Raw genomic sequence first — 27,567 nt, forward strand, 5'->3', positions numbered from 1 at the left:
TAAGGTAGGAAAATATATTTTCCCAAAGGCTGAGTCAAGAGTGCACGCTGCCCAAAAGGTCAGTTATTGGCTGGTCAACTAGCTGCTTGTTAAGACGTTGCTAGAAATAATCATCGTCATCTGCCATTGTCCTACTTCGGAACACATCGTTTGGGGTGCGCTACATCTAGATAGGCTTCAAGAGCTGACTCACCATGTGTTAATCGTCATTTGGGGTGGAAGAGCTAGGCTAGTAGGCGCATCTTTGAGTAGTGAATTGCAATGAGCAGTATGTGCAAAATTCAAGCACGGATAGGGCAAGCTTGTGGAAAAAACGAGTGGAAATACCCCCAGTTTAATTGTTGGTTTGACAATTGCTTTGGCTGGTACAATCTGAGTGGCGGCTTGGGGTCGCATTATGGTCTCCACCTCCCTTTTCATATTCTTCAACGAAGGGTGTTCCATTCGTCGTGGTTTCGGAATTTGCTAACATTGTATCATTTCCCCATAATTGATCAAGGAACTTTTCTACAAAAAAAATTCAATGATAGGAGTGTGCATGAAATTCAACGTAACAGAAATTCCGAAGAGTGAACGCGAGAGCCTTTCTCGAGGTATTAAATTGGGCTCTCATTGAAAGCATCAATTTATGGTAGCAAATTTCCGTCATCTTCAGTATTAACGAAATTGTACCTGCAAAACAAAATAACACCTTTGATCAAGGCAAGAGCCACATGTGCTCCCACGAAGTAGGGAGGGGTTTTGGCTAATGAATCTCCGATGCCTAAGTCGGTTTTGGCTAATGAATCTCCGATGCCTAAGTCAATTTCTCTGAAAATAGAGAGTTTATGGCTTAAGTGTGTGGCAAAAGCTTACTAGCAATTAGTAAAGATGGGTATTTATAGAGCTAGGGCCAACTATGGGTGTAGATTTTTGCCTCACACATGGTGATAACCTATTGCCATGGTGAGTCATTTGAAGTATGGATGAGGAAGAATAATCCCAAGGATATTAATTATTAGATAATATCTTAAGATTATCTGGAAAGTATCCTTGATTGGATGTGATTGAGATTCCTTCCCCATTTGAGTTGATTTTCAATTAGGAGAGTATTAAAGATATGATTGGTGATTAACCCTATCTTTAATGTCATAGTCAGCTGCTTATGTCTTTAGGGAGGCTGAATTGCGCATGGATTAAATGTGGGCCTCACCAATTTAATGAGGGTGTTCTTGTCATCTTTGGGAAAAAGTCCATGCAGCAGCTCCAGGATTTTTAAGATTAATTTTGCCTCCGTAGAAGGTACTAAGGTAAAATTTAGATTTTATAGAGAACCCCAGACTCAGTATGTTAACTCCATACAAAATAAAATTTAGAATAAAGAAACTTTCTTTTTTCTTTGAAAATGGAAATATATTTTAAAAGGGACCGAAGAACAGTTTACTACTAAAGTAGTCCAAGAAAAGGTTGAGTCCATACAAAAGGAATTTGAAAACAAGTGTGTGTAGAAATTCCTAGTGCTTTTTGGAGGCAGATTGTTTAGTTACTCTATGAGCCTGATTTTGAGGAAAAGAAGATTCCAACAAAGGCTCGACCCATTCAGATGAAAGTAGGTTAATGGAAATCTTTAAAAAATGAAATAACCAAGCTTCTTGAAAAGTAGATGATTAGCAAGAGTCACTTGTTGTGGAGTTGCTCAGTCTTTTGTGGGGAAAATGCGTCTGAACTAGAACGAGAAGCTCCCAGGTTTGTCATAAATTATAAACCATTAAATAAAGCCTTGAGATGGATAAGGTATCATATTCCTAACAAGAAATGTTCGTCAGATCGGTTGAATCAAGCAGTAATAGTTTCAAAATTCGACATGAAATCTGGTTATTGGCATATCCAAATTGCAGAAAAGGATAGATATTAAACTGCATTTAATGTACCATTTGACATTACGAATGGAACATAATGCTTTTCAAATTAAAAATGCTCATTCTGAATTCCAGAATATTATGAATGATATTTTCAATCCTTACACTACTTTCACCATTGTTTATATTGACAATGTTTGGGTTTATTCCAACTCTATAGAACAACAATTTAAACATCTAAATATCTTCTTAAAATTGGTGAAGAATGTGGGTTTAGTTGTCTCTGCCTGAAAGATGAATTTTTTTCAAACCAAAGTGCGACTCTTGGGTCATAACATCCATAAACGATTAATTCTACCTATTTATCATGCCATTATTTATGTTGACAAATTCCTGGTTGAAAACTTGGATAAAAAGCAATTATAAAGATTCTTAGAGAGCCTCAATTATGACAAAGTCTTTTGCAAGGATTTTGTAAAAGATAGCAAGCCAATTGACAAAAAACCCATGTTCCTTAGACAGACGAACATACTCGAGCAGTAAGAATTTTGAAAAGAAACTCAAAGAATTACCATGTTGAAGCTTTTTTGAAACCGATGCTTCTGATGATGGGTATGATGGAGTTCTGAAACAAAGAACTTAAGATGGAAAACAACTATTGGTTCATTTTACTGTTATTAAAGAACTGTTATCCGTAGTTCATGCAGTCATTAAATTCGAAAGTTACCTTCTCAATAAAAGATTCCTAATGAGAGTGGATTGTAAGGTTGCCAAGGACATTTACTTAAGATGTTAAAAGCCTAGCTTCTAAGAAAATCTTTACTAGATGGCGAAACATTTTATCTGCTTTTGATTATGATATCGAATATATTAAGGGTGAAACTAATTCTTTGCATGATTTCTTCACTCGTGATATTTTGCAAGGTCAACTCCAAGAAAAAGGATCGGGAACTCATTCCTTATAAGGGAAGCTCTATTTCTCTCATAAATGATGGTTCTTCCTCCCAAACCAATCCAAACCCCATTTTTACTGCTTTCCCTTATACCAAAGGCAAGGAGAAGGCTACTACAAATAACATTTTTTGTGGGACTATGATTTTCAAGGGTTGAAGTAAGGCGGATTGTAATATGCATACCTTAGAAGTTCGATCATGGACATGACAGCCTCCAAAGTTGAACAAATAGAGCAGTAATGTCACTATCATCTTGTTTTAGAATTAGTGGGCAAAGTTCGACGACTTTGCTAAGATTGACCATGTTTATTTTGCAAGATACAGAAACATAATCCATCAAGGAATCAACATGTTTCCTATAACCTTGGGGTCCTTTTAATATAAAGATTGGTGTGCACCCAAAAGTAATCACACTCTTAAGAGGATGCAATATCTATTTCTTAGACATCCTTTGGGATTCTCCTAGTTTAATTAGGATTCTACTATCCTAAAAGGCCTCATCCTCGACTAGTATAAATACACCATTCTAGGGTACATCTTTGGTAATGTAACTATCACATAACTTATTCTCTTGCCACGGCTTGAGTTTTATATTGCTTACTAACTTTGACCGTTGGAGAGCCCTTGACCGTCACACATTTCCCCTTGGCCGTTGGCTTGCTCACGGTTATTCTTTTACATGTTATTCAGATTTATGCATCTCCACCTCCTACAGAGAAGCACGAATATGGTTCCAACACTTTTCAATAGACAAATGCTATTCCTCTTGATGACTATAGAGAACTCTGAGTGCATGAAAAATTCTAGGAGTAGCCGATAAGTTATTTAAAGATCATGTGCGACCCCCTTCAAGCCAAGATATTGGTATGAAAGAATATTGATTAAAACTAAATCAGTAGATTTGTTGCATCACTATAGAAGCAAAACTAATAATATGATAGCGTGATCATTCTTGAAGATGGGGAAATAGTACCGACTCTATGCGTATTCTCTCCAGTCTTAAAATTAGTCCTCAGGGGTATAACTTTTGGGATTAGCAAAAGGCATGGAAAATTGTGTTATGCTTTTAATATGTATGTTACTCCACATGATTTATTCAATTTCGCCTACATACTCTGAAAAAGTAACCAAACTGGTCCAGAACATGGTTTCTTATTTAGGGTTCCAATGCAGAATATCTTCTTCAGCTAGTCCATGAATCATAAAGTTCAGGCAAGCCAATTCTAATTATCCTGAAAAAGGAAATTATTTTTATGGTTATGATGATTTATAAACTCCTTTGGATCTTGAAACGGTCCTATGATTTTCATGAAGATGATGAGGACACTTGGAGCTATATCCTTAACTAGAAAAAAAAACAGATTTATGTTTGTTAGTGGGACAATTTTATTTAGAACACCTGAAAGCTCATTCTTTTCAGGCCAGGAGAAACATGAATGAAAGAGCTTGTGAAGATATATCTTCTCTCCAGCATCAAATACTTTCTTAAGGACTGAGAAACTTAAGTTTTTAATCGTTCAAAAGTAAACCTGAGAAAGAAGGTTTACAAGTTCTTGACCTCGATGACCTGGACAAAAGAATGACATCAACATCCATGTCTTCTCAACAACAGATGGAAGAAGACTCTGCAAATGATAATAAAGATAACTGTTATGGGATTCTTCCTTCAATTCCACAAAACAAAAAGACATGAAATGCTTTCCAGCTGTCTAAATTAAGACGAGTCATTCTTTTTTGTTATTCACCCATGTGATGTTGAGTCATAACGATTTCTTAAAGTGAAGTTGCTACTTACTGTGCAAGGCTGCTTTAGTTTTGTTATTAAAAGAACCTTGCTGCTCAGTTGCAAGTAAGCTTTTCTTCAATTGTAAAAATTATAGTCTAAATTGTGAGAATTCAATTTAGTTCAAGTGTGAGTGTGCTTCCGCTCTTTTGTAACAACACTATATGCACTCCCCTCATTTAAAGATATAATATTAAACGAAAGTTTGCTTTATGTTCCTTATCTCCTTGTTAATTTCAGTAGGAAATTTATTCATTACTTTATATCTATTTATTTCAATTTAGGTTTATAATTATATTATGTTGTACATAAATGCTCTTCCATTTTATAATGAAAATTCCGATCTAGAAAGCAGGAAAGTGGTAGCAAGGTGTTGACCCTAAAAATTACAAAACCTACGTGGCGCGCAGGCCGAGTAACTAATAAGCTAACTATGTCTTTCGGTCGGATGCGGGGCGTGCCAACTCGTTGGCCGAGCTTGGCCGGGGAGTAAAATTTGTTGACGTCACTTTGGGCGCGTCGTTGACTTCTCTATCTTGCGATTGCGACCGAGGAAGGAACGTTCTCGGTCTCTGGGTTCTACAGCCTGAAGACAAGGCTGCTAATTCTGCGGAGTTCACAAATCGTTGGAGCCCGATTCGGTCACTGTGATTATATTCGTAAGAGTATAAGCACGTCGAATCGAGACCAAACTATATGGGCACAGGTACTCAAACGTGATGTATGTCTTGATGGTGAACGTAGTTCGGCCGTCGGAATGTCGAACCTTGAAACTCACTTGCGAGTATCCAATCATAAAACCACTCGGCGTCCAGTACGCCGAGTAATGCAATTCGTAACACCTAACTATGCCGAGAAGGCTAGTAAGGTGACCTCTGCCAACAAAGGTTCGAAAACCCTTCTCGACCGAGACTTAGATAGATAATCGGTCGACCTCGACGCAGTGCTGTTTATCCAAACTGAAGGTGCTTCTTGGTCGGTTGATTCTGCGGCAGCAGTGCTGTTTATCCAAACTGAAGATGCTCGCCGGGTGCTTCCACAGTGCTGTTTATCCAAACTGAAGGTGTGTCGGCAGGAAAAGAAAAGAAAAAATCTCAAGGTGTTTGAGAGGTTTTGCGCAGGGCAATTGTATGCTAATTTTGAAGGCATTTTCTGTCGCATGATTTCTTGTATTTATAGTACCCCATTCCTTGAAACCAATTATGATTTGGATTGGGAGTCCTTATCCCATTTCGACTCTAACTCGAACAAACCTACTCCCACTGGGATTCTGAATTTTCCTTCTTTTCGAGACTCCATTCCTTGCCGGTCAAGAATCCTGGTCGCACCAGGACTTCCTTGACCTTTTTATTCATCCGGACTACTTAGGATAGGATTTGGCCGACTCTGCCAGCTGGCCCGGGATTTATTATTCGGCCCATAGTATTTGTCATCACCTTGGGCCGAGCACATCCTGCTGCTCAGCCCAACAATAATATTTTGAGCCCAAACATTGCCCCCTCGCTTCTGAGGTCGCCGACTGTAACTCTTGGTCGGGCCTCGGCCTTGAAGAAGCGAAAACGTTTATTGCTTTTTTGGACTTTACTTAATGACCATTATTCCTGCATATTTATGAGACATGATTGCACTTTCCTCGTTGCCCCCGACGCGTGGCCACGTGTCGATTCTCTGCCGCTCTTGAAAGCTTTTCAATCATGGGCCTCGAAACCGTGCACTAACTGAAACGCCTTATCCTCATTAATGCATTAAAATTGACGCCGCACGCAATCGTGCGTCCTGGATTTTCGACTCCTCGATTCCATCTTCGCAGGTTCCCAAAATATCCGAAATGATTGGAGACTTTCCCAGTTAAATTTCCCCCCAATTTGAACCAGTGCTTTTCGAATTCCATTGCTTTTTCGAATTCCAAACGTTTGATCTTCACTCTGAAAAGCCTATAAATACCCACATTTCTGCCATTCGAATCTTACGCTTTCAGAAACTCCAAAATCCCAATTTTATCATCCTTGTTCGTTCAACCAAAAATTTCCAGTTCCTCTTTCTGCAATATCTTCTTTTTCCAAACCATTTCCTCTCCTCTATACCAATGGCCTCCTTCATTTCGAAGCTTTCTGACGAGGTCAACAAGTGCAAAGATTTCATCGATCAGAGCGCAATCAAAACACTACGCTTTGAGAATGACATGGCCACTACTCATCAGATCCTGGGCCCCATCTTCAGAGATGCAATGCCGTCGTGCATCACCACTCTTCTCAAGGGGCAGTAACTAACACCCCTGCTTCAAGGGTTTGACTGGTCGAAATGGTGTTTGGCTCGGCCTCAAGGAGCTTGGCCCTCGACCACCACAGCCTGGGCCGCCTGGGTGGACCGAATGAGGTCCTTCTTTGGCGAGGAGTGGAAAGCTCTTGGCATCTACGATGCCATCCTGCTCTCGACCATGGAGATTACCATGGACAATGAGCTGCTTATGGCGGCCTTGACTCTATGGTGTTCGGCCACCAACACTATGGTCCTTTCATTCGGCCCCCTCGGCCCCACGGTTCTCTACATCACGGCTATCCTTGGGACCTCTCCATCCGGCCTCCCAATCGACGCCGCTCTCTCTGGATGCCCCTCCCTTCTTGACCTGAAGGCGCTTTTCGACGAGCGGCCAGTCGAAACGCTCGGCCGAGGCGATCGGGAGCCTTTAAAAGAAGAAGTTCAGAAGCTTCATAAGAACTTCTTCAACTACAACACTCTCATCCCCCATTTTGCCGGCCGGGGCGAGGAGAGTCTCAGGAAGGGAGAACATGAAGCCTTCCTTTTCTACTGGTACAACAAATTTATTTGTTGTACCAGGTCGAACAAGTGCTTGGTCAAGAATATGCCGGTGGCCCAGGCCTTGGCTAGTGGTCACTCCCTAGCGCTCAGCCCGGCTATTCTTGCCAACCTCTTCCGTTGCTTGGCCGAGACGACCATCAACAAAATCGACCCGCACTAGAACGGACCCCTCTGGGTGTTTCAACTCTGGCTGCAGGTCTATTTCTCCACTCTTCGGCCTGAGGTCCCTGCTCTCCAGCGCTCGGCCGCCCTCGGCCCCCAACTGGCCTCTCGACCGGCCCCTCCGCACCGGGCTGACGAGGTTCTTAAACATTTTTTCGGTCTCGACGTCCTTTCGGACGACGAGTTCCTGGTGTGCCGGCGCCAGGAGTACCCTGCCTCAATCAGGCTCCCGACGGCAGCTTGGGCCAAGGTCGAGGATGCAGGCCTCCGTCAGTCCTGGGGGTTATTTGTCCTGACTCGCGACCTTCCCCTTAGTTGCGATGCTCGCCGAGCCAGTTGGGAGGTCTACCATCCCCACTTCGTCGCCCGGCAGCTTGGCTACCTCCAAGGCTGCCCCGTACCCCTTCTCATCTCTCGTTCCCTCCTGAGCCGGGGACGTCTTTCTGGTTCCTCCGAGAGGGAGTGCCGGACGACGGAGCAAGAGTTTCAGGAACGGTGCAAGAAGTTCCGTCTTCGGCCAACTGTTCCGGAATCCTTGGGCACCGATACTTTCGGAGACTGGTGGGACGAGTACACCTGCGACTTCTTCGGCGCCTCGGCAGAAGACGTGGTGAGCAAAGTCTTTGGCGACCGGCCGGGACCAGCGCCCTCGACCCAACCTAAGGAGTCGGCCCAAGGTAGTCTTTCCGCTCTTCTTTACTCTTTTTGTTTTTTTTATTTATTTATTTATTTTTTATTAATCACTTTGCTCTTCAAGGGGTCGCGGGTCGAGGAAGGTTGAAGTGGTCGCCGCGGTGGCGAAGGCGAAGAAGTTGGCGCCCACGAAGAGGACCCTCACCACCGAGCGGACGGTCCCAGCCAAACGCCCCCATCGAGAGGCCGAGCGGGAGGATGATGCCCCTCGCCCTTCTAAACGCGTCAAGACATTGGCGAAGAAGGGCGACCGGGAGATTCATGTCATTCCTAGTGACACTACTGGGACGCCTGCTCCTGCCGGCTCTCCTCCTGAGACCACGGCCGATCCCATCGCCGCACCAGCTCCAGCTTCGGAGCCAATCGTGGCGCCTGCAGTGGGGAAGTCGGCTGCGCCGGTCGAAGCACCCTCGACTCCAACGGTCATTTTGGAGGTATAATTCTTCATCCACTTGTTTCTTTAGGTTTCTGGTCGTAATGCTAAATGTTTTCTCTTTTTGTTCAGGATGTCGAGAGCGAGAGTGACGAAGTCCCGCTGCAACGTCGCCGTCGACCAGTCAACTCTCCTCCCGTCCATTCTCTTCCGGTCGTCGAGGCGACCGCTCGACCGCGTTCTCCTGCGGCGGATCGTGGCAAGAGGCCTATGGCCGATCCTGAGGCCACGGCCGAAACGCCGATCCATCCACAGGATGAAGACCCTCCCATTCCTCCACAGGAAGTCTCTTCGGCCTTTGTAAGTCTCGTTTCTTTTGTATTGATTTTTTCGTGACACATGTTTTTTTTTTTTTTTTAAAAAAAAAAAAACTATTATATGTCAGGTGCCCGAACATTCATTTCACCGGCAATTTTATGCGCCGAGGGGCGTTGTCTATATTTCTTGGCCGCCGTCGTGGCCATCAAATGTAGATGACCTCCATCGGCCGCGTGAATTACGTAGCGGTCTAAGGCACTGGGCTCGGCCATTAAGTTCCCTGGGTTCGAGCAATGACCCAGAGGGCATGGCCGAAGTCTCCTCTCAGCAGGTCTAAAACAATCCCCTTTTTTCTTTATGCACTATATCACGACGTCTTACTTTCCTTCACAAAGTTCTCCTTTTATGTGCAGCCATCATGGGAAGTGGAGCTCGACGCTCTTCTTCAGAGCACGACTGGGAGGCCAGTTCTTCTGCTGCTCCCGCCTAGCTAGCGGGCGCCGTGCCCGAGGTCGAAGTCTTCGTGAAGCTGCACGAAGTCTTGTCTCTGACTGCCTCCCAAGCTCTTCGGTGCAAGGGTCTTGACTCTGTTAGAGAGTGTCTCAATGACCTCGCCAGCGGTGGTCACCTGAGCCCGGAGGGTATCTCTTTCCTCACCGATCTCCTGGAGCGGACTCGGCAACACTTTCAACGGCAAAGGTCGGCTGCTGAGGACGACTTGAAAGTGGCCAAGGTCGCGCATGAGGCTGGCCGAGTAGAGATAGAGGCAATCAAGGCGAAGAAAGCAAAGCTGACCGAGTTTGATCGTCAGATCTCTGACCTCCAACGTCAAATTTCTGACCTTCAACGGCAAAGGTCGGCTGCTGCTTCCGAGCTTGAGAAGGACTTTGAGGCCAACAAGGCTCGGCTGACGGCCTTCGCTGCCGGCGCACGGCGTATCCAGCAACTGCAGTGCAACAAGAAGACAAGGCAGGCTGAGATTATTTTGAGCGAAGCGAAGTGGCTGGAGCTAAAAGCTGCCCTCGAGACTTTCCTCCCCTCGACCCCTTAGGAATCTATCATTGTATTTGTATTTGTTCTTCTTGTAATGATTCTTTTGATATCAATACAATGGTCGTTTTGCTATCGATACAATGGTCGTCTTGCTATCAATATAATGGTCTTACTCTTGCATTTCCCACGTAATTGGATAGTTCTTCTTTAAAAACTTTCCATTAATCGGCAGTTTGTGAACTGAACCCGTCCGATCTCTTAGATGATATGCTCCCTTGCCGAGGACTTTGTGAACGATGAATGGCCCTTCCCAATTCGGCAACCACTTACCAAATCTGGGGTCTTTAATCCCAACAGGCAACACAGTTTGCCACACCAATTCTCCTTCGCCGAACGTTTTTTGTCTTACACGCTGGTTATACGCTCGCTCGGCAATTTTCTTTTGTGCAATCAATAAGTTACCCGTGTCGATTCGACTTTTTTCTAAGTCTTCTAACTCTTGTCGCATCGCTTGACTGTATTCAATACTGCACAAATCACTCTGCTCGATTACTCGCAACGAGCTTATACTCAACTCGACCGGTAACATAGCATCGTGTCCATAAGTTAACGCGTAAGGAGTGGTTCCAGTGGCCGACCGGGGTGAAGTTCGGTATGCCCATAATGCTTCATTTAACTTCAAATGCCACAAACCAGGCTTCTCTTTTACCATTTTTTCAAGGATGCCGATCAACACTTTATTGCTTGCCTCGGCCTGCCCGTTTGCCTGTGGGTAGTACGGCGTAGATTGCTCGAGTCGGATATTCAAACTTGCCGCGTATTCCTTAAACCTATCAGCCGTAAATATAGTGCCATTATCAGTTATGATCATTTCTGGCACGCCGAATCTGGTCACAATATTCTCCTCTACGAAGTTGCATACCTCTTTAGCAGTTAATTCGGCGTATGACCTTGCCTCGACCCACTTAGTGAAATAGTCAGTTGCTACAATTATCCACGCATGTTTCGCTGCCCCCGATGATGGCGTGATTTTGCCAATTACGTCTATTGCCCAACCCCTGAACGGCCATGGTTTAGTAACCGAGTGTAGTAATTCGACCGGGGCTCTATGCACGGGTCCATGAATTTGGCATAATACGCATCTCCGTGCATATTCGATGCAATCCTTCAATATATTGGGCCAAAAATAACCGTGTCGTTGTAGCAACCAGCGCATCTTTCGTCCAGACTGGTGTGCCCCGCAAATTCCTTCATATACCTCGGCCATTGCTTGGGCAGCCTCGTGTGGGCCGAGGCACAATAGTAGTAAACCATCCTCTCCCTTGCGATATAATTCATTTTGATATGACACGTAATTCGTGGCGAGCACCTTCGTTCTTCGGTCGTGTTTCCCATTGGGGTTATCGAGGTACCGTAACATCGTCTTTCTCCAATCATCTGGTTCTACTTCGAAAGCGCATACTTCTATGGGATCTCCTCGTTCTAGTAGGGATGGAAGCGACATTACCCTAGTGCGTATTATATGCGCGCGTTGGAGAGTTTGCTGATTGACCAAGGCGGGGTACGAGCGTTGACCCGTGGTTGCAATTCCCACAATTCGGCCTAGTTTGCCCCCCATGAGTTGTGCTCCGGAGGTGATCTGGGCGAGTTCATCGGCGTCTGTGTTGTGGACATGTGAAATGTGTTCAAATGTGATCCGTTCGAACGACTCCGCCAGGTAGGTGGCGACCATGTGATAGGGAGCTAAAGTACAACTCATGCAACGAAACATGCCGTTCAGTTGGTTAATCACAAGTTCGGAATCACCAAAGACGAGAACGCGGGGGGCCCGTAGATCGTGTAAAACGTGGAGGCCGATAATGAGGGTTTCATATTCGACCTGATTATTGATGCAGCTGAAATCTAACTTGAGAGAAAAATACCATCGGCAGTGGTTAGGCGATTGAATAGCGATACCGACACCTGCCGAGGTCGAAGTACTGGAACCATCAAAATGCATAGTCCAATGGCTATCGCGTGTGGTGACTAAACCGATGTCGACGTCGCCTTCCTCAGAACCATAGGGGGAAGGATGTTGGGCCAAGAAATCGGCGAGAGCTTTCCCCTTGACGGCCTTTTGGGGTACATACTGAAGGCTGAACTCGGATAACGCGAACGTCCATTTCCCGATTCGGCCTTTGACAATGGGCCGAGTGAGCATGTATCGAATTACATCTGTTTGGGCGATGACCTGCGTGACTGATGGGAGCATGTAATGCCGAAGCTTAGATGCGGCGAAAAACAAAGCTAAGCAAAGTTTTTCGACAGGTGAGTAATTGAGCTCTGGTGCATTCAGATTTCGGCTAAGATAAAAGATCGCTTGTTCACATCCTACATTGTTATCTTGCGCGAGGAGACAACCAATGGATTCAGCGGCTGCCGAAATGTATAATTTAAGAGGTTTGTTGCGACGAGGTGGAACGAGCACAGGTGGAATGGAAAGGGCTACCTTGATTTGCGTAAATGCAGTTTGATGCTCTTCGCGCCATTCAAATTTGTCGGTATCCTTAAGTTTCAAGAGCGTAGAGAATGCCTTCATATTACCGGCCGAATTGGCGATGAAACGACGGAGGAAATTTATCTGCCCGAGTAACGACTGGAGCTGTTTATTTGTCGTCGGAGGTGGGGCGCTAATGATGGCGCGGGCTTTATTTTCGTCGACCTCGATGCCGCGGTGGTGCACCAAAAATCCTAGGAAATTACCGGCCTAAACACCGAAAGCACACTTGGCCGGGTTCATTTTGAGGTTGTTCTGGCGCATGCGAAGGAACGCTTGCCGCAGATCGTCCAGGTGTGTTTGACAGCGTTTAGATTTTACGACCACATCATCGATATAAACTTCGACGATTATACCGATTAAGTCGTGGAAGATCATATTCATGGCTCGTTGGTATGTGGCGCCGGCATTCTTGAGGCCGAATGGCATGACTACCCATTCGTAAGTACCAAGTACCCCAGGACAACGGAAAGCCGTCTTGTGGACGTCGGCTTCGGCGATGAAAATCTGGTTGTAACCCGCATGGCCGTCCATAAAAGACAGCAATTCATGATTAGCTGCGGCATCAATCAATAAATCTGAGATAGGCATTGTATATTCGTCCTTAGGAGTAGCCAGATTTAGATTACGGAAATCGATGCAAATGCGAAGTGTACCGTTTTTCTTCAATACTGGGACGATATTGGCTAACCATTCGACATACCGAGCGGTCCTAATAAACCCGGCTTTTAGAAGCCGAACTAATTCGTCTTTAATGCCGAGCTGTACTTCGGTTGAAAATCGGCGAGGGGGTTGTCGAAAAGGCTTACATCATTCCTTGATGCGTAACTCATGTTCCATAAGGTTTCGGTCGAGGCCTGGCATTTCATGATAGCTCCCCGCGAAGCAATCTCTAAATTCGTGGAGTAACTTCCGGAGTTCGACCTTCATGGACGGTGGGAGTAACGCGCTAATAAACAATGTTCGAGGATCATCGGCCGTGCCTACGTTAACTTCTTCTAACGGGTCCTTGACTTGAGGCCGATGGTTTTCGAGTTCGACCGGCGCAGCCTGAACTTTATCGAAAGATAGAACGGGGCCGTTATCTGCTTCGGCCAGAAATTCGATTAAATTGATGCCAGAATGTGGTTGCTTGGTAAGGGCGTACCAATGGGCCAGCAGACGTTCCATTGTGGATGAAACCGCGGCCTGACGCCGTTCTTGCGTGGTGTGCTCAATCATCGGCATTGGTGACTAAATCTGCCAAACCAAGTCTCGCCGAATCCTGTTGGACAGTCTCGGCATCGACCTCAATCACTTTCTGTACCGAAATTCTCGTCAGCCGCCCATCCTCGTTAAGGCCTTGGAGGGTGATGTAGCCGACGTGATCATCGTAATAGCGAGCCTGAATCATGTTGGTTTCAAATGGTTGGTTATCGGCTGGGTGGACTGCGACCGATTTGCCATCCCAAAAGATGAGGACTTGGTAGAGTGATGAAGGAATGTAACTAGTTTGGTGGATCCAGTCACGGCCAAGTAATGCGTTATAATCGGTCTTGGAATCAATGATAAAGAATGCCGTCATGTGTTGACGACCGACAATGCTAACTTCCAACGGGAGCACTCCTTTGGTCTGAGACTTATCACCAACGAAGCTGCTCATTGTGATCCCTGACGGAATGAGTTCATTATCAGAACGGCGTAAAGCCTTCATGACGGATATTGGCATAATGTTGACTGTGGCTCCACAGTCGACAAACACTTTAGAAATGGGAAATCCTTCGATGTGAGCCGTGACATACAACGGCTTCAGGTGTTGGAGATTAACCGATGGGGAGTGGGGAAATAGCTCGGCCAAAGCTGCCTTAAGGTTGTCCCCGCTTCGATTTTCTCTGTCGTCGTTTGCGACGAAGTCTACTTGTGTTGCTTCCTCGGCAACTACGTCCCCGTCCAAGAAATTCGACTGGTGGGTACCTGGCTGGAATTCAGCTGGTAGGACGTGGACCATACTGATCTCCATATGTTCGAGGACTGAGGGACCCATTGGATCGTGGTCGTCGTCTTCTGCAGAACTAACCTCAGTAGTAGTTGGCAGAACATCCTGGATTAAACTTTTGAGTTCCTTGGTAAGAACCGGTATCTGAGACATGGGAACCAAATCGAGTGCGGGTGGGCTATTTCCCTCGACGATGTTGACTGCCGAAGATTTACATTGGTCCTTGGCTACACAGGCTCATTCTTCATAGGCAATACGGGCGTTCCTCGTGTCTAGATATGTATCCAACCGTGTTATCCATTGTTCCTCGTCGGCCGTGAGGCCGAAAAGTGATACAGCCGAGAAAACTTCGAAATGATAGCGTAAATGCTGAAGGTCTTCAAGCGAAAAGGGTAATTCGGCGGTGTCGATGTCTGTATAGGGATCGACCTCAAAACCAAGGACCCGAGCCTCCCGTATATGTTGGAACCTAGCTTTAATTGCTGGGTCGGAAGTTTTCTGGATAATTTGCTCGGCATCAAGGCAAGTTAAAGCTAAGTCGAGGGCTTCCTGACACGCCTTGGGTAATCCGTACAAGTCATTGGCGGAGTATTTCTTATGAAACTCTCGCATGTATTCCAAGGATTCACCGAGGAATGGAGGGTGTAAGTTGCGCCGTATTTTAATAACCGGCTCGCGCGGTGGTAACGGAGAAAGTCTCTTTTCGGCCTTTTGTCTAAAGTACTCTAGACGAGCTCTCGTTTCCCCAGGCCGGAGAAGGATTTTAATACGTTTCTCAGATTCCTCAATGGTGGTTTTGAAACCGGTAGCTGCTACATTCTTCCCTTCGGCTAACTCGGTCATGATAGTCGGGGTTGGCCGTTCGCTAATGTCTTCCACGGCCTTCTTTGGTTGCCATTGGTTGGCCGGGCTGGCCTGCGCTTCTCGTCGCAGAGCCATGCAATCTATCCGTTGACGACGACGTTTTTGGGATTTGGACAACGCCGTATATAAGCCAGTCGGAGAATTGTAACTGTACCAGCGTTGATCCGATGTCCTGGGTGGTTTGAAAGTTTTGCGATCGGCTGGTGAGCCCGAACTGTTGGTATTGCGCGAGTAATAATCCTCATTGTAGAAAGGTACGTCGAAATCCAGACGCCGCCTGACCGAGGCCTGGTCTTTCGGCCGTACTTGTGGGCCGAGTCGATCAAACACTTGACGTCGTGAACCGTTACCAAGTCCCTTTGGTGATGTTATAGGGGCCGTGGAGGGTGTTGAAGATGTCTTCTTCCCAGGTTCAACTGGTGTTTTACAATGATCACATAAAACTGTTGATTCATGAGTTCCGTCGGAACTTGACCTTGTCATAGGCTCATCGGCGGGCGGCCCCGATTGTTCCGTTGGTAGTGCATTTGAAAATATATCAAGCTTTAGTCTTGTGCGACCATTCCGTTGACGGACATGTTGCACCGGGACGTATTCGGCCTTCCCTTTGTTTTTAGGAAGGTGAGCATCCACCATACTAATCGTTGTTGAAGGGAAATGATTAACGTCGACCACCATCTGCTTTTCCGGAAATTTCAACTTTCCTTTTTCGATCCAACTTTGAATTGTGTCCCGGAACACAACACAATTATTGGTTGCATGCTTATTAGAATTATGATACTTGCAGTATATCTTTCCTTTTAATTCATCGGCCTTAGGGATAGTATGTCCCGGCCGAAGCTTGATGATTTTTGCTGCTAATAATTGATCGAAAATTGCATCAGCTTTGGTGATATCAAAAGTGTATACTTTTGATGACTTATTCATTTCCTCGGCGGCCAAACGGGTTTTGGTGTCTTTAGAATTTACTTGCGCCAAAGCCTTGCAAACATAGGGTTTGTCTATTACTATCTTGGCCGCATCCACACTAGCATACTGGGGGTCTTCACTTTCGCCTGATGCATAGCTAACTGTGGGATTCTTATACAACGTCCCCTGGGATGGTGACTTTGATATCTTTTCTTCTCGGAGCAGATAATCATATTGTTCAACGTGTTGAGCGAGTTCGTACATATCTCGAATATTTGCCCCCAGAAACTTCTTTTTGTACTCCACGTCTAATCCATTGAGGGCGATCCTGACAAACTCCACTTCGGGGAGTGGTACTTGGCACCAATTCCTGGCCGACTTAAACCTTGTTAAGTACTCCATTGGAGATTCGTCGGACGCTTGAGCCATCCTGGCCAAGGATTATACGGACATCTCCATCCCTGGCCGATAGAATTGTTCATGGAACTTTTCGACTAATTCTTCTCAACTTTGCACAGAATTGGGTGGAAGATTAATGTACCAGGCGAAAGCTGAGCCTGTCAGTGAAAAATTAAACAAACGTAGTTTGTAGAAGTTGTTATTGACGTCTCCACATTGGAGCCACATGTTCTAATGAGGATAAAGATGATTCCCCGGCGAAGAGGCTGAAATCAGTGATCTTAAATCCTCGTGGGTATTCAAACCTTTCTACATAACCCGGGTATGGATGGATGAATTTTGGAAACTTCGGCCCTTTCTTCAGGGCCGAGTCAATCATTCTCTGGACTTCGGTCATGTTTACGGAAGCGGCTTCTTCCCCCTGGCTTGGTCCCTCGAATCTATTTCCTGGTCCTCTTCTTTCTAAGGTGATTGGTTGCGACCGAGCAGACCCTCTCTCGGCTGGTATGGGCACATTCGTCGAGAGCTGCCGAGGTTAGCCGACCTGGCCATCTTCGAAGGCTTTACTAACCAGTAGTTCAAGCATTCTGGTCTGTGTATTGTTGTTACTTCGTATTGCTTCTAGCAAATCATTCATCTTTTGACCAATCGACTGCTCGACCTGACGATACTGTTCATCCAGTCGTCTCCTAAGGAATGTCCTAGTTGGTGGATCGGAACCTTCCCCACCATCGTCATCACAATCTTCCACAATCCCTTCCACAAACATTCCAGCCGTTTGATTCGGGACTGCTGGGTTATGAGGTTGTCCGCTGAGACAGATTTCATTCTCTCGGCGTGTTACACTTGTGGCCTCGGGCGGCGCAACAATGATCGGATTTTTTGTAGGGTGCAAATCCTGCCCAAGGCCTTGCACTGGCAAGTCAGCTATTGACTTTCCCATGGTTGTTTTCTTCTTTGTAGACCGTGTTTCAACGGTCATGAACTCCAAAGGTTTAGCACAAAGGTCCCACCGGGCGTGCCAAAATGTTGACCCTAAAAATTACAAAACCTATGTGGCGCGCAGGCCGAGTAACTAATAAGCTAACTATGTCATTCAGTCGGATGCGGGGCGTGGCAACTCGTCGACCGAGCTTGGCCAAGGAGTAAAATTTGTTGATGTCGCTTTAGGCGCGTCGTTGACTTCTCTATCTTGCGATTGCGACCGAGGAGGAACGCTCTCGGTCTCTGGGTTCTACGGCTTGAAGACAAGGCTGCTAATTCTGCGGAGTTCACAAATCGTCGAAGCCCGATTCGGTCACTGTGATTATATTCGTAAGAGTATAAGCACGTCGAATCGAGACCAAACTATATGGGCACAGGTACTCAAACGTGATGTATGTCTTGATGGTGAACGTAGTTCGGCCGTCGGAATGCCGAACCCTGAAACTCACTTGCGAGTATCCAATCATAAAACCACTCGGCGTCCAGTACGCCGAGTAATGCAATTCGTAACACCTAACTATGCCGAGAAGGCTAGTAAGGTGACCTCTGCCAACAAAGGTTCGAAAACCCTTCTCGACCGAGACTTAGATAGATAACCGGTCGACGTCGACGCAGTGCTGTTTATCCAAACTGAAGGTGCTTCTTGGTCGGCTGATTCTGCGGCAGCAGTGCTGTTTATCCAAACTGAAGATGCTCGCCGGGTGCTTCCACAGTGCTGTTTATCTAAACTGAAGGTGTGTCGGCAGGAAAAGAAAAGGAAAAATCTCAAGGTGTTTGAGAGGTTTTGCGCAGGGCAATTGTATGCTAATTTTGAAGGCATTTTCTGTCGCATGATTTCTTGTATTTATAGTACCCCATTCCTTGAAACCAATTATGATTTGGATTGGGAGTCCTTATCCTATTTCGACTCTAACTCGAACAAACCTACTCCCACTGGGATTCTGAATTTTCCTTCTTTTCGAGACTCCATTCCTTGCCGGTCAAGAATCCTGGTCGCACCAGGACTTCCTTGACCTTTTCTATTCATCCGGACTACTTAGGATAGGATTTGGCCGACCCCGCCAGCTGGCCCGGGATTTATTATTCGGCCCATAGTATTTGTCATCACCTTGGGCCGAGCACATCCTGCTGCTCGGCCCAACAATAATATTTTGGGCCCAAACACAAGGGAAAAGAAAAACCCATTGTTTGTTAGAAATGTGGAAGAGTAGGACACTACAGAATTGAATGCAGGATGAAAGATAAGATTAATAATCTTAATCTTGATGAAGGCATGGAACGACAATTGTATCAACTATAAGTTTCGGGTTAAGTTTCCTATTAAGATCGTGTGTAAAGTTTCGGGGTTTACTCCGACTCGGGTGTTTCCAACACCACCACTTTCTCTTTGTTATCTGCTGGTTTTGGCAATGTCGCTTGTGGGTTTCCACAAGCTTCATACGGATAGTGGGCTTCTCTCACTTTATTGTTGACTATCCCTTGCTTATGACTGTGCTCAGGTAGCTTTTCGGGGTCTGGCTTGGATGGACTGGAATGTTGATGGTGGATGGCAGTGGAAGCTTTTCGGTTTCTCAGCTGTGGTGCAGTCTTTGGGCTTTGTTGTTTCCGTGGGCTCTTTCTCTGTTGATTTTTTTAGTCTTAGGCCCTCTTTTTGTTCGTTAATAGGTGTGTCTTGGACCTTGTTTGCTTGTAATTGTGTACTTGTTGTTTAATAAAATCTCCTTTTGACCAAAAAAAAAAAAAAAAAAGAAAAAGAAAAAGAATCAGAGAATAGAAAATAATTGGAGATTTGTACCTTATTCTGATCAATTAGAACTCAATCTGAAGACATGGCAAGGGTTTGGTATTCTGTTATGTACCGTTTGGTACGTGGGACGGGACGGAATAGAGTGGGACAAGACGTTCTGTTCCACGTTTGGTGCGCCTAAAACGGGTGGAACGAGCTGTTCCATGGGATGAGTTTTGGGTGAATTTTCGTTCCGCCTCACCCCCTGGAACGACTCGTTCCACATCCGTGGAACACAAAATTATAACCTCTCCGTCTCCTTCTTCTTCCTCCTTGTTTCCATCCGAGGGCATCTTTGCTCCCGCTCCGTTCTGTTCCGTTCCGTCCCGTTCTGTTCCGTTCTGTCCCGTCCCGTCACGTCTGCATACCAAACGATACCTTAAGGAAAGGGGTATGCAAATAAAAAATAAAAAAAAATTGTTAACTTAATATCGGGTGAGATAGTGCAAGTGGAGGAGTATCATGCTAGATGGCGCTTTCCCTTCATCTTCATGTGTTCCGCTTGGGTTGATACGTTTTCTTCTTTTTTAATGTAAAGTATTGTGGGTGGTAAAACAATTAAAAAATAAAGTTAAATAGTTAGCATGAAAGATACATGCCACCGACCTACCCCGTAAGTTGTTTTGAGCTTTTATATCAACTTCTCATGTTGTTTTTTATCCAAGTGGAAATGAACTAATGGTCACTTTCTGACTTGACTCTTCTATCTTCAATACTTCATGTTGTGACATATGAGTGCTTAATTTCAAAACATATTTTCTTTTTAGCAAACAAAGTTCATATGTTGATTTGTTGGACCACCATTTTTGACATCAAATCAATGAAATCATGCAAGTGGAGTAACCTAATCAAAGTTTTTTTTGGTCAAATGATAGATTTTGTTAAATTAGCCACCGACGAAATTTGAACCCACACCATCATGTAAAGGCTTAACACCTTTCCACCACTGTGATAAAGGGCCACTTGCAACTATCAATCAAAGTTATCTAACTCCAAAAAGAAAGAATTTGTGTAAAAATAAATATGTGAAAAAAGAATAAATGAAGCCCTTTGAATTATAGTGAGGTTGGGTCAAACAACTACATATTGAAGGAAGGGAAAGGGGTGAGTTTAACCTCACAATGAGTTAGAAATAATGTGGTTAAAATTCGCCTTTTGCGAGAATTGGACATAAGACCTCTCACTTACAAGTGAAGAGGAATATTACTAAACCGTAGTACTAACTGGTAAATAAGTTAAAACGTTTGATTCTCTCAACGTAACCAAATATAAGATACAAAACAAAACAGACAGTAATCATAGCTAATGCCTAATGGTTTCCCAAAATAAATAACAACACCACGATAGGTTTTTTCTTGGCTACAAAGGAGGAAGAGCTCTACTGCTGAATTTATGGGCGAATATTAACCAGAATTACAAGCCAGCACACAGATTATATAATTAGCACCATTTTACTTGGTACCCGAACGAAGGAAAATGAATTTCTCGCACCAAATTATAAGACGAGTGAAAGATATATAGTCGATTCTTTGATAGCAAATTGACAATCTTCACACATCTTCACTTCCATACTTAGCTACCCATAACATTGTCATTCTGGAAAGAAAGATGCTGATAAGCCTTCTTTTTTCTTTCTTTTTTTGACCTTGACATTGTCCCCTCCCTCTTTCAGTTCAGTTCTCACATTCAATGCATCAGATTCTGGGATGACTTTTGAACCAATAATAAACAAAACATAGAATCTAAATTATAAAAATAAGAAACAAGGAGCAGAGGATTTGATTGTCATTTAGTATTATAGTCTAGTTGTATTCCTCTTAACTAGTAAATGAGAGGTTTTAGGTTCGATTCTAGCCAAAGAAGAATTTTAAACCACGTTATTGCTAGCCTATTGTAAAGTTTAGTCCACTTACTCTCTCTTTTAGTTTTAGTGTGAATGATATCGTTTGTTAAAAAAAAAAAAAAAACCAAAGGGAGGATTGGATTTTAAAAAGGACCAAAGGGAATCTCTCTACTCCGTCTGGAGCCAATACCTTCCCTCATTTTCCTATCATATCTTCTCATCCCAAGATGTTGTAATGCTCATATTTTATTTGTTTTTATTTTTGTTTTTTTTGTTTACCCTTGGCTTCCCAATTATTGATGTATTATTTTTACCACCAAATTTTTGAAAGCAAGATCGTCATCATTTGAACAGATTGGCATTCATTCACAACTCTTTTAATTTTAATTGTCCCCTTCTCTTTTGACAATGGCATTTATATATACCTGCATTTTTTTTAGTTTTACATGAGTTATTTAAATTAGCTAAAGTGCTCCGCAAGTGTAGGTGTGTGCATAATCACATGGAAGAAACATATATTGGGCAGGTTTTGCATTAAGAATTGAGGAAGGGAACAGACAAGGATCTCCAATCCTGATATGTTGCATTTCTGCAAGGGCGTCTCTATGACAAGGAATCATTTAAATAATTTTGGAGAATTGAGGATCAAGGGTGTCCATGTGTTAGATGGGAAATCCTTAACCAGGATGATGCAAATTAGTTAAAATTTAAAATTTTAAAAACGGACTCAAAAATATTTTTGTCCATTTTTTTTAAATTCTTGAATTTCTGTCCTTTTAACAAGTAAAAAGATTAACTTATCCCAATTGCATTAAACCTTTTTCCTAGTTTCCATTGCTCGAGATACTATCGAGAATACTTCGAGCGTCCCCTCAAGTAGTATGATGACAATTTTTGTTTTCTATTTTTTAAATTTGGCCTGATTTTTGGTTTTCAATTTTTTTAAGAGAAAATTGAAAATAAAATGATTATCAAACGATCTCTTATAATATTGTTTTGACAAGAAAAAAACACAACATGAAATCAAAATTGTTATTTCATCCCAAGAATTCTATTGACAGCAAGTCATAAAACATTTCTAAGTTTCAACGAGTAGTCTTATAGCACGTGACCCTTTTACCACAGTGGTGGAAAATGTTAAGTGCTTGCATGACGGCGTGGGTTCAAACCATGTCGGTGGCTAATCTAAAAAAAAAAAAAAAAAAAAAAAAAAAAAAAAAAAAAAAAAAAAAAAAAAAAAAAAAAAAAAGTAATCTTATAAATTTCAATGGACCAGAATAAAATGATACGAACTGCAATGAACTGGATCTAGCCCAATATGGGAGTTATAAACTTGGGCCCATACCCAGCACAAGTACCTCATTATCTGATTGGTCCGTTTGTTTCCTGTTTATTCCACCGAAAATGCTAGTCATCACATTCCTATCCACAGAATCTGCAACACCAGTAGTTCCAGTTGTCCATCTGCAGCCAATCAAACAATGCTTCCTATCAAACTTGCCACCATTACTTTCTCCAACGTAGAAAGACAAAAAGTGCAAAAAAAACCCCCAAAACAAGTGTTTCTGTTTTACTGAGAGAATAGAGAAACAATGGTGGGTGCATCCTCAGCCCAAACCACCGCTCTGCACAACCCATCTCTCCCTTCATCATCTGAACTGCATTCAACTTCTCATCCTTCACTCTTCAAGGTGCCACTCAATTATCTGCTTTTATTCGAGCGACATATACTTATTTAATCCAAACTCAGTGTTGTTAACTCATTCCTGTTGGTTTTGGTGACGGGTTTCGCTTTTCAGCTCATTTCTTACTTTTGGAATGTGTTGGAATTTTTCTGTTGCCAGAACCCCAATTCAATTGCCTGTGGATTTTCTTCAAAGCAAGCCGCTTTTCTCAGAGGCCAATTCTGCAGTAGGCACTTTCTTACGCTCGATTACAATCGTGCTCCAAGAAAACCAGCAGGTATCTGTGAACATTTATTAATTTCTGTGCTTCTCTTAATTCTGTTGATAGCTTATATCTCCAAGTTGATTGCAAAGAAGATGAAATTGAAGCTTTGAATTTACTGCTATTATGTTCTTCTTTGGTCAAAGGAAATTTACCAATGTATTCATGAAAATGCTTTCAAGTTGCAGCAATGTTAAACCATGTTATATCTTTAAGTCTCCTTCAAATATAATATTTATGTAGGTTTTAACTCACTGTTTACCTACATCGAATGAAATGATTTTCCACATACATTGCATTTTAATGTGCTTGTTTGGCTTTTGGGAAATAATGCATGTAGGGCATGTCGTTTCACCACGCTGTGTCCTTCCGCTAACCCAAGAAAATGTGGAGAAAGTCTTGGATGAGGTACGGCCTGGGTTGATGGCTGATGGAGGGAATGTGGCACTCCATGAGATAGATGGGCTTGTTGTGGTATTAAAGCTACAAGGAGCTTGTGGATCTTGTCCAAGCTCAACTATGACGCTGAAGATGGGAATCGAAACCCGCCTGCGAGATAAAATACCCGAGATTATGGAAGTAGAACAGATTTTGGACAGAGAAACAGGCCTTGAGCTAAATGAAGAAAATGTTGAAAAGGTTAGAGAAATCATCATCACCAACTAACTAGCCTATTTATATTTTACACCACTTCTGTGAAATGGTTTTACATTCTTGATAGGATTAAAAGCACGTCACAAAGTAGCACACAAATGTCCTATTGATTTTCCTTATTAACACTAAGATTTGTCAATTGCAGCATATGAAAATAAGGGTCTTTACCGCAGAAGATTGTTTTATCTAACTACTTAAAATGTCACAAAAACTGAGCTGTTGTCCCTACCGACCAGCCACCGAAAAATAATTATTAGACTGACTTACACTTATCTAAAGTCTACGAAATTTTATATGCAGAAACTAGACACACAGAGCTACACTCACACAAATTTTTTGGATTTTTGGAGTTTATTTGATATTTAAATTAAATCGAACAAAAACAGGACAGAGACAGATTTTAAATAATAAAAATAGACTGCAGTTCACAAGTTAAGAAAACGAGTTAAGGGAAGTGTTATCCACCACCAAATAATTATGCAAACATGTTATGTTTCATTCAAATTCCTTCTATTTCCGGATGAAGATGCTCAAGTTGGCTCAATGTTAGAACTCAACCTATTACTCTTTCTTATGTAGTATGTTAAGAGAACGACGTTTTTAACTTAACTTAGTCCCTAGCATGCAATCTAGAATGACGTGTTCATAGATTTAACAAGTAGAAATCATTAAGAACGAAAAGAGTTTGAGTCATCACAAGGCATCGTAAGTACTGGTGTTGTCTTGCTTATCCTAGAAATTGGTTCACATGTTAATCGCAATTAACAAGTACTACTCTAGAACATATGTAGGTCCTCATTTGACAAGGGCAGGCACACACATATTTATAGCATTAGAATCTTAGATATGCTTACTAAGTATGCATCCGTAGAAAACACATAAAGAATTCATCAATGAGACAAGTAGTGAACCAATTTTCATCCATTCATAAAAGTAATTCAAACGAAATGTCATAACAAACTTGCAATCATATTCGAGGCTTCAAACAGCCCCTAACTACTAAAAATTTAGTTACACAATCCTTAAGTTAAAACAAAAGATAGACATGAGTTTGAGAAAATAGAACCGAAAAAAATCGACTGAGACCCTCCTTTTCCTTCCTTCCCCAACACTACTTTTAAACCAATTCTTGCTGCATCATTTTCTTCTCCTTAACTCACTCACTAATAGTCATTTAGTGATGACAATAAGTGAGAGGAAACAGTAAAACAATTGTAACTCCTTGGGTAGCCTTTATGCCAATTACTCCCTCTTAATCCTCATCTTTAATTCCATTTCCTCTGATATTTGAATAGGTGTCAGCTGATTTGTTCTTGATTGCATCAGTTTTGGCTGCTAGATTTATTGGATTTATTGCTTTCAGTGCTTTCTTGTCAGTTACAAACTGCTCAGCCTCTTAGGAACCTTTAAGTGTTAAAACGGCTATAACTTCTTTTAGAAAAATGATCTTAACAATCCGCGAAATGCTCCAGAAAATAGACATCCGTAGCTTTCCAAGCATATAAGGCTCATTCTCTAATTCATTCTGAGCTGTCCGCAACTTGCTTCCAAAGTCAGCTGACTTGCACAGGCAGTTTTGACGAATTTGTTACTTAAAATCTCACTTGTGCTATTTTTCTTTTCTTTGCTTGACAAATCCTACAAAACACAAAAACAAAGTAAATAGCTAAAAAATATAAGGAACTAAGAAAAGACAAGTGAATTTGATATAAAATATATATAAATATGAGCTTATCAATTCTGACGATGAATTTTTAGGCCACCTCCAACCCGAAGGTTGAAAATTGAGAGTTACAAAGTTATATTTGACTCAAATGTCGATCTTCATTCCAAAAGTCACTATGAAAACCTCATACAGATAGGGTTCATGAATGAAAGTAATAGTTAACCAATTTGTGTTGTACTAAACTAACTAGCTATACACTTTTTTACAGATTCTTTCTGAGATTAGACCATATCTGGCTGGCACAGGAGGTGGAATCCTCGAGCTTGTACAGATCAATGACTACGTAGTGAAAGTTCGGTTAAGCGGACCAGCAGCCGGAGTCATGACAGTTCGTGTTGCTCTAACACAAAAGTTAAGGGAAAAAATACCTGTCATTGTAGCTGTTCAGTTGATAGAATGATAAATACCATAAAAAATTAAATATGTTGTGAATTTGTGATGCAGATAATGGATATATTGCTTGGCCCATTTTCTTTTGCCGATTTTGTTCAACTGCTCTACTACCTTCTTGTAGAATAATTATCAGTTATTGATCTTCCCAACTGATCTTCCTTCTCAAGGTTTTCAGTTTTTGAGTCTAGTCCGATCCTGATCTCTAAATCGATACAGTGTAATAGTTTAGCACTATTGCTTTAACCCGCGCGTTGCCACGAGAAGGCCAAATGGACAACAAAAACACTGCATGGACGGATGCTGCAGTTTTAAAACCGTATAAACATATAGAAAGTTCCTTTGTCTCGTAACAAAAACAAAATGAATATGATCTTTGTGTCACACTAATTACTAAAATTCAAAGTGTTGCATTCATTAGTATGTTGAAAACACTAATTACATTTCGTTTAACTTCAAAATTTACAGAATATGAGGAATAATGAATTTTTATAGTTTATATGAAAATAAAATAATAAAAAGCGTCATTTACTACACATTTTATTAGGTAGTCTCCTAACTCCAATTGTTTGGATTGTAGGAATTTTTTTTCTTACCTTTTGGCGCAACAATGATGAAGGCAATCAACTCTTCACATGACAAGCAAAGAAGAAAATTCGAGGAGGAACAATAGAATTTTACGGGGTAATTTTCATTGTATTCCTGATTTGAAATATATATACATACAATTCATGTTCCATAAGGAAACAAATAATAAAAGACTATCCTTCCTCATAAAGGATTCTTAGTATTTACAATATTTACATTCCCTTTTTTCCTAACATTGACTCACAATTTACACTTTCCCTCAAGTTGGTGCATAGATATCACACATGTCCAACTTGACAAGTGAGTCAACAAACTTTTGACTACACACAACATGAGTAAAAATATATGCAAGTTGCTCATCTGAATTCACAAACGGTATGGACACAATCTTCTTCTCAAGCTTCTCTTTAATAAAATGTCGATCAACCTCCACATATTTTGTCCTATCCTGCTGCACTGGATTATCAGCTATATTCTTGTTAACTTATTATCACAATATAGTCTCATGGTCTCCTTTGGTTTGAAACCCAGACTCCAAAGAAGTTTTTGAACCCACAGAACCTCACAAATGTCGTGGGTCATGCCTCTATACTCGGCCTCAACTGAGGATCTTGATACAACCTTCTGTTTCTTACTTCACCATGTAACCAAATTTCCTCCCACAAAAGTAAAATACCCAGAAGTAGATCGTCTATCACTTACATTTCCTGCCTAGTCAGCATTTGTGAACCCTTCAACCCTCAAATGTCCATGCTTCCCATATAGTACTCATTTTCCTGGTGCAGACTTCAGATATGCTAAGATACGCATAACAGCAGTCATATGATCTACATTCCGTGAGTCCATAAATTGACTCACTACACTCACAGCATAGGCGATATCTGGATGTGTATGAGCCAAATAAATTAGTCTTCCTACAAGTCTCTGATATCTCCCTTTATCAACTGATTTCTGATTCATATCCAAATATAGATGATGTTTTTCAACAATAAGAGTATCTACCAGCTTACACCCAGCATACCGGTTTCTTTTA

The 27,567-nt window shown here is 42.6% G+C and overlaps 1 protein-coding gene across 2 annotated transcripts; it reads left to right on the plus strand.

The window, feature by feature from the left end:
• Positions 1-22,629: 22,629 nt before the first annotated feature.
• On the plus strand, positions 22,630-26,048 carry NFU3 (NFU domain protein 3). Of its 2 annotated transcripts, none has more exons than XM_068471708.2 (4): positions 22,630-22,920; positions 23,029-23,191; positions 23,517-23,815; positions 25,765-26,048. In XM_068471708.2, the coding sequence occupies exons 1-4, from the start codon at positions 22,822-22,824 to the stop codon at positions 25,954-25,956; spliced, it is 753 nt and encodes a 250-aa protein (XP_068327809.1). In that variant the 5' UTR covers positions 22,630-22,821; the 3' UTR covers positions 25,957-26,048. The 2 variants fall into 2 exon arrangements, with proteins under 2 accessions (XP_068327809.1, XP_068327810.1); XM_068471709.2 differs by having other exon boundaries at positions 23,074-23,191.
• Positions 26,049-27,567: the final 1,519 nt, after the last annotated feature.

This window comes from Pyrus communis, chromosome 16 (genome assembly GCF_041283825.1).
Source record: "Pyrus communis isolate YQ-2024b chromosome 16, ASM4128382v1, whole genome shotgun sequence".
In the NCBI taxonomy this organism is placed as follows: Eukaryota; Viridiplantae; Streptophyta; class Magnoliopsida; order Rosales; family Rosaceae; genus Pyrus; species Pyrus communis.

Bases quoted from the DNA above. Each gene is read 5' to 3' on its own strand.
- NFU3 (XM_068471708.2), top strand. From the start codon at position 22,822: ATGGTGGGTGCATCCTCAGCCCAAACCACCGCTCTGCACAACCCATCT. The intron at 23,192-23,516 runs GTATCTGTGAAC...TAATGCATGTAG, and splicing joins TGCTCCAAGAAAACCAGCAG to GGCATGTCGTTTCACCACGC. The intron at 23,816-25,764 runs GTTAGAGAAATC...ACTTTTTTACAG, and splicing joins ATGAAGAAAATGTTGAAAAG to ATTCTTTCTGAGATTAGACC.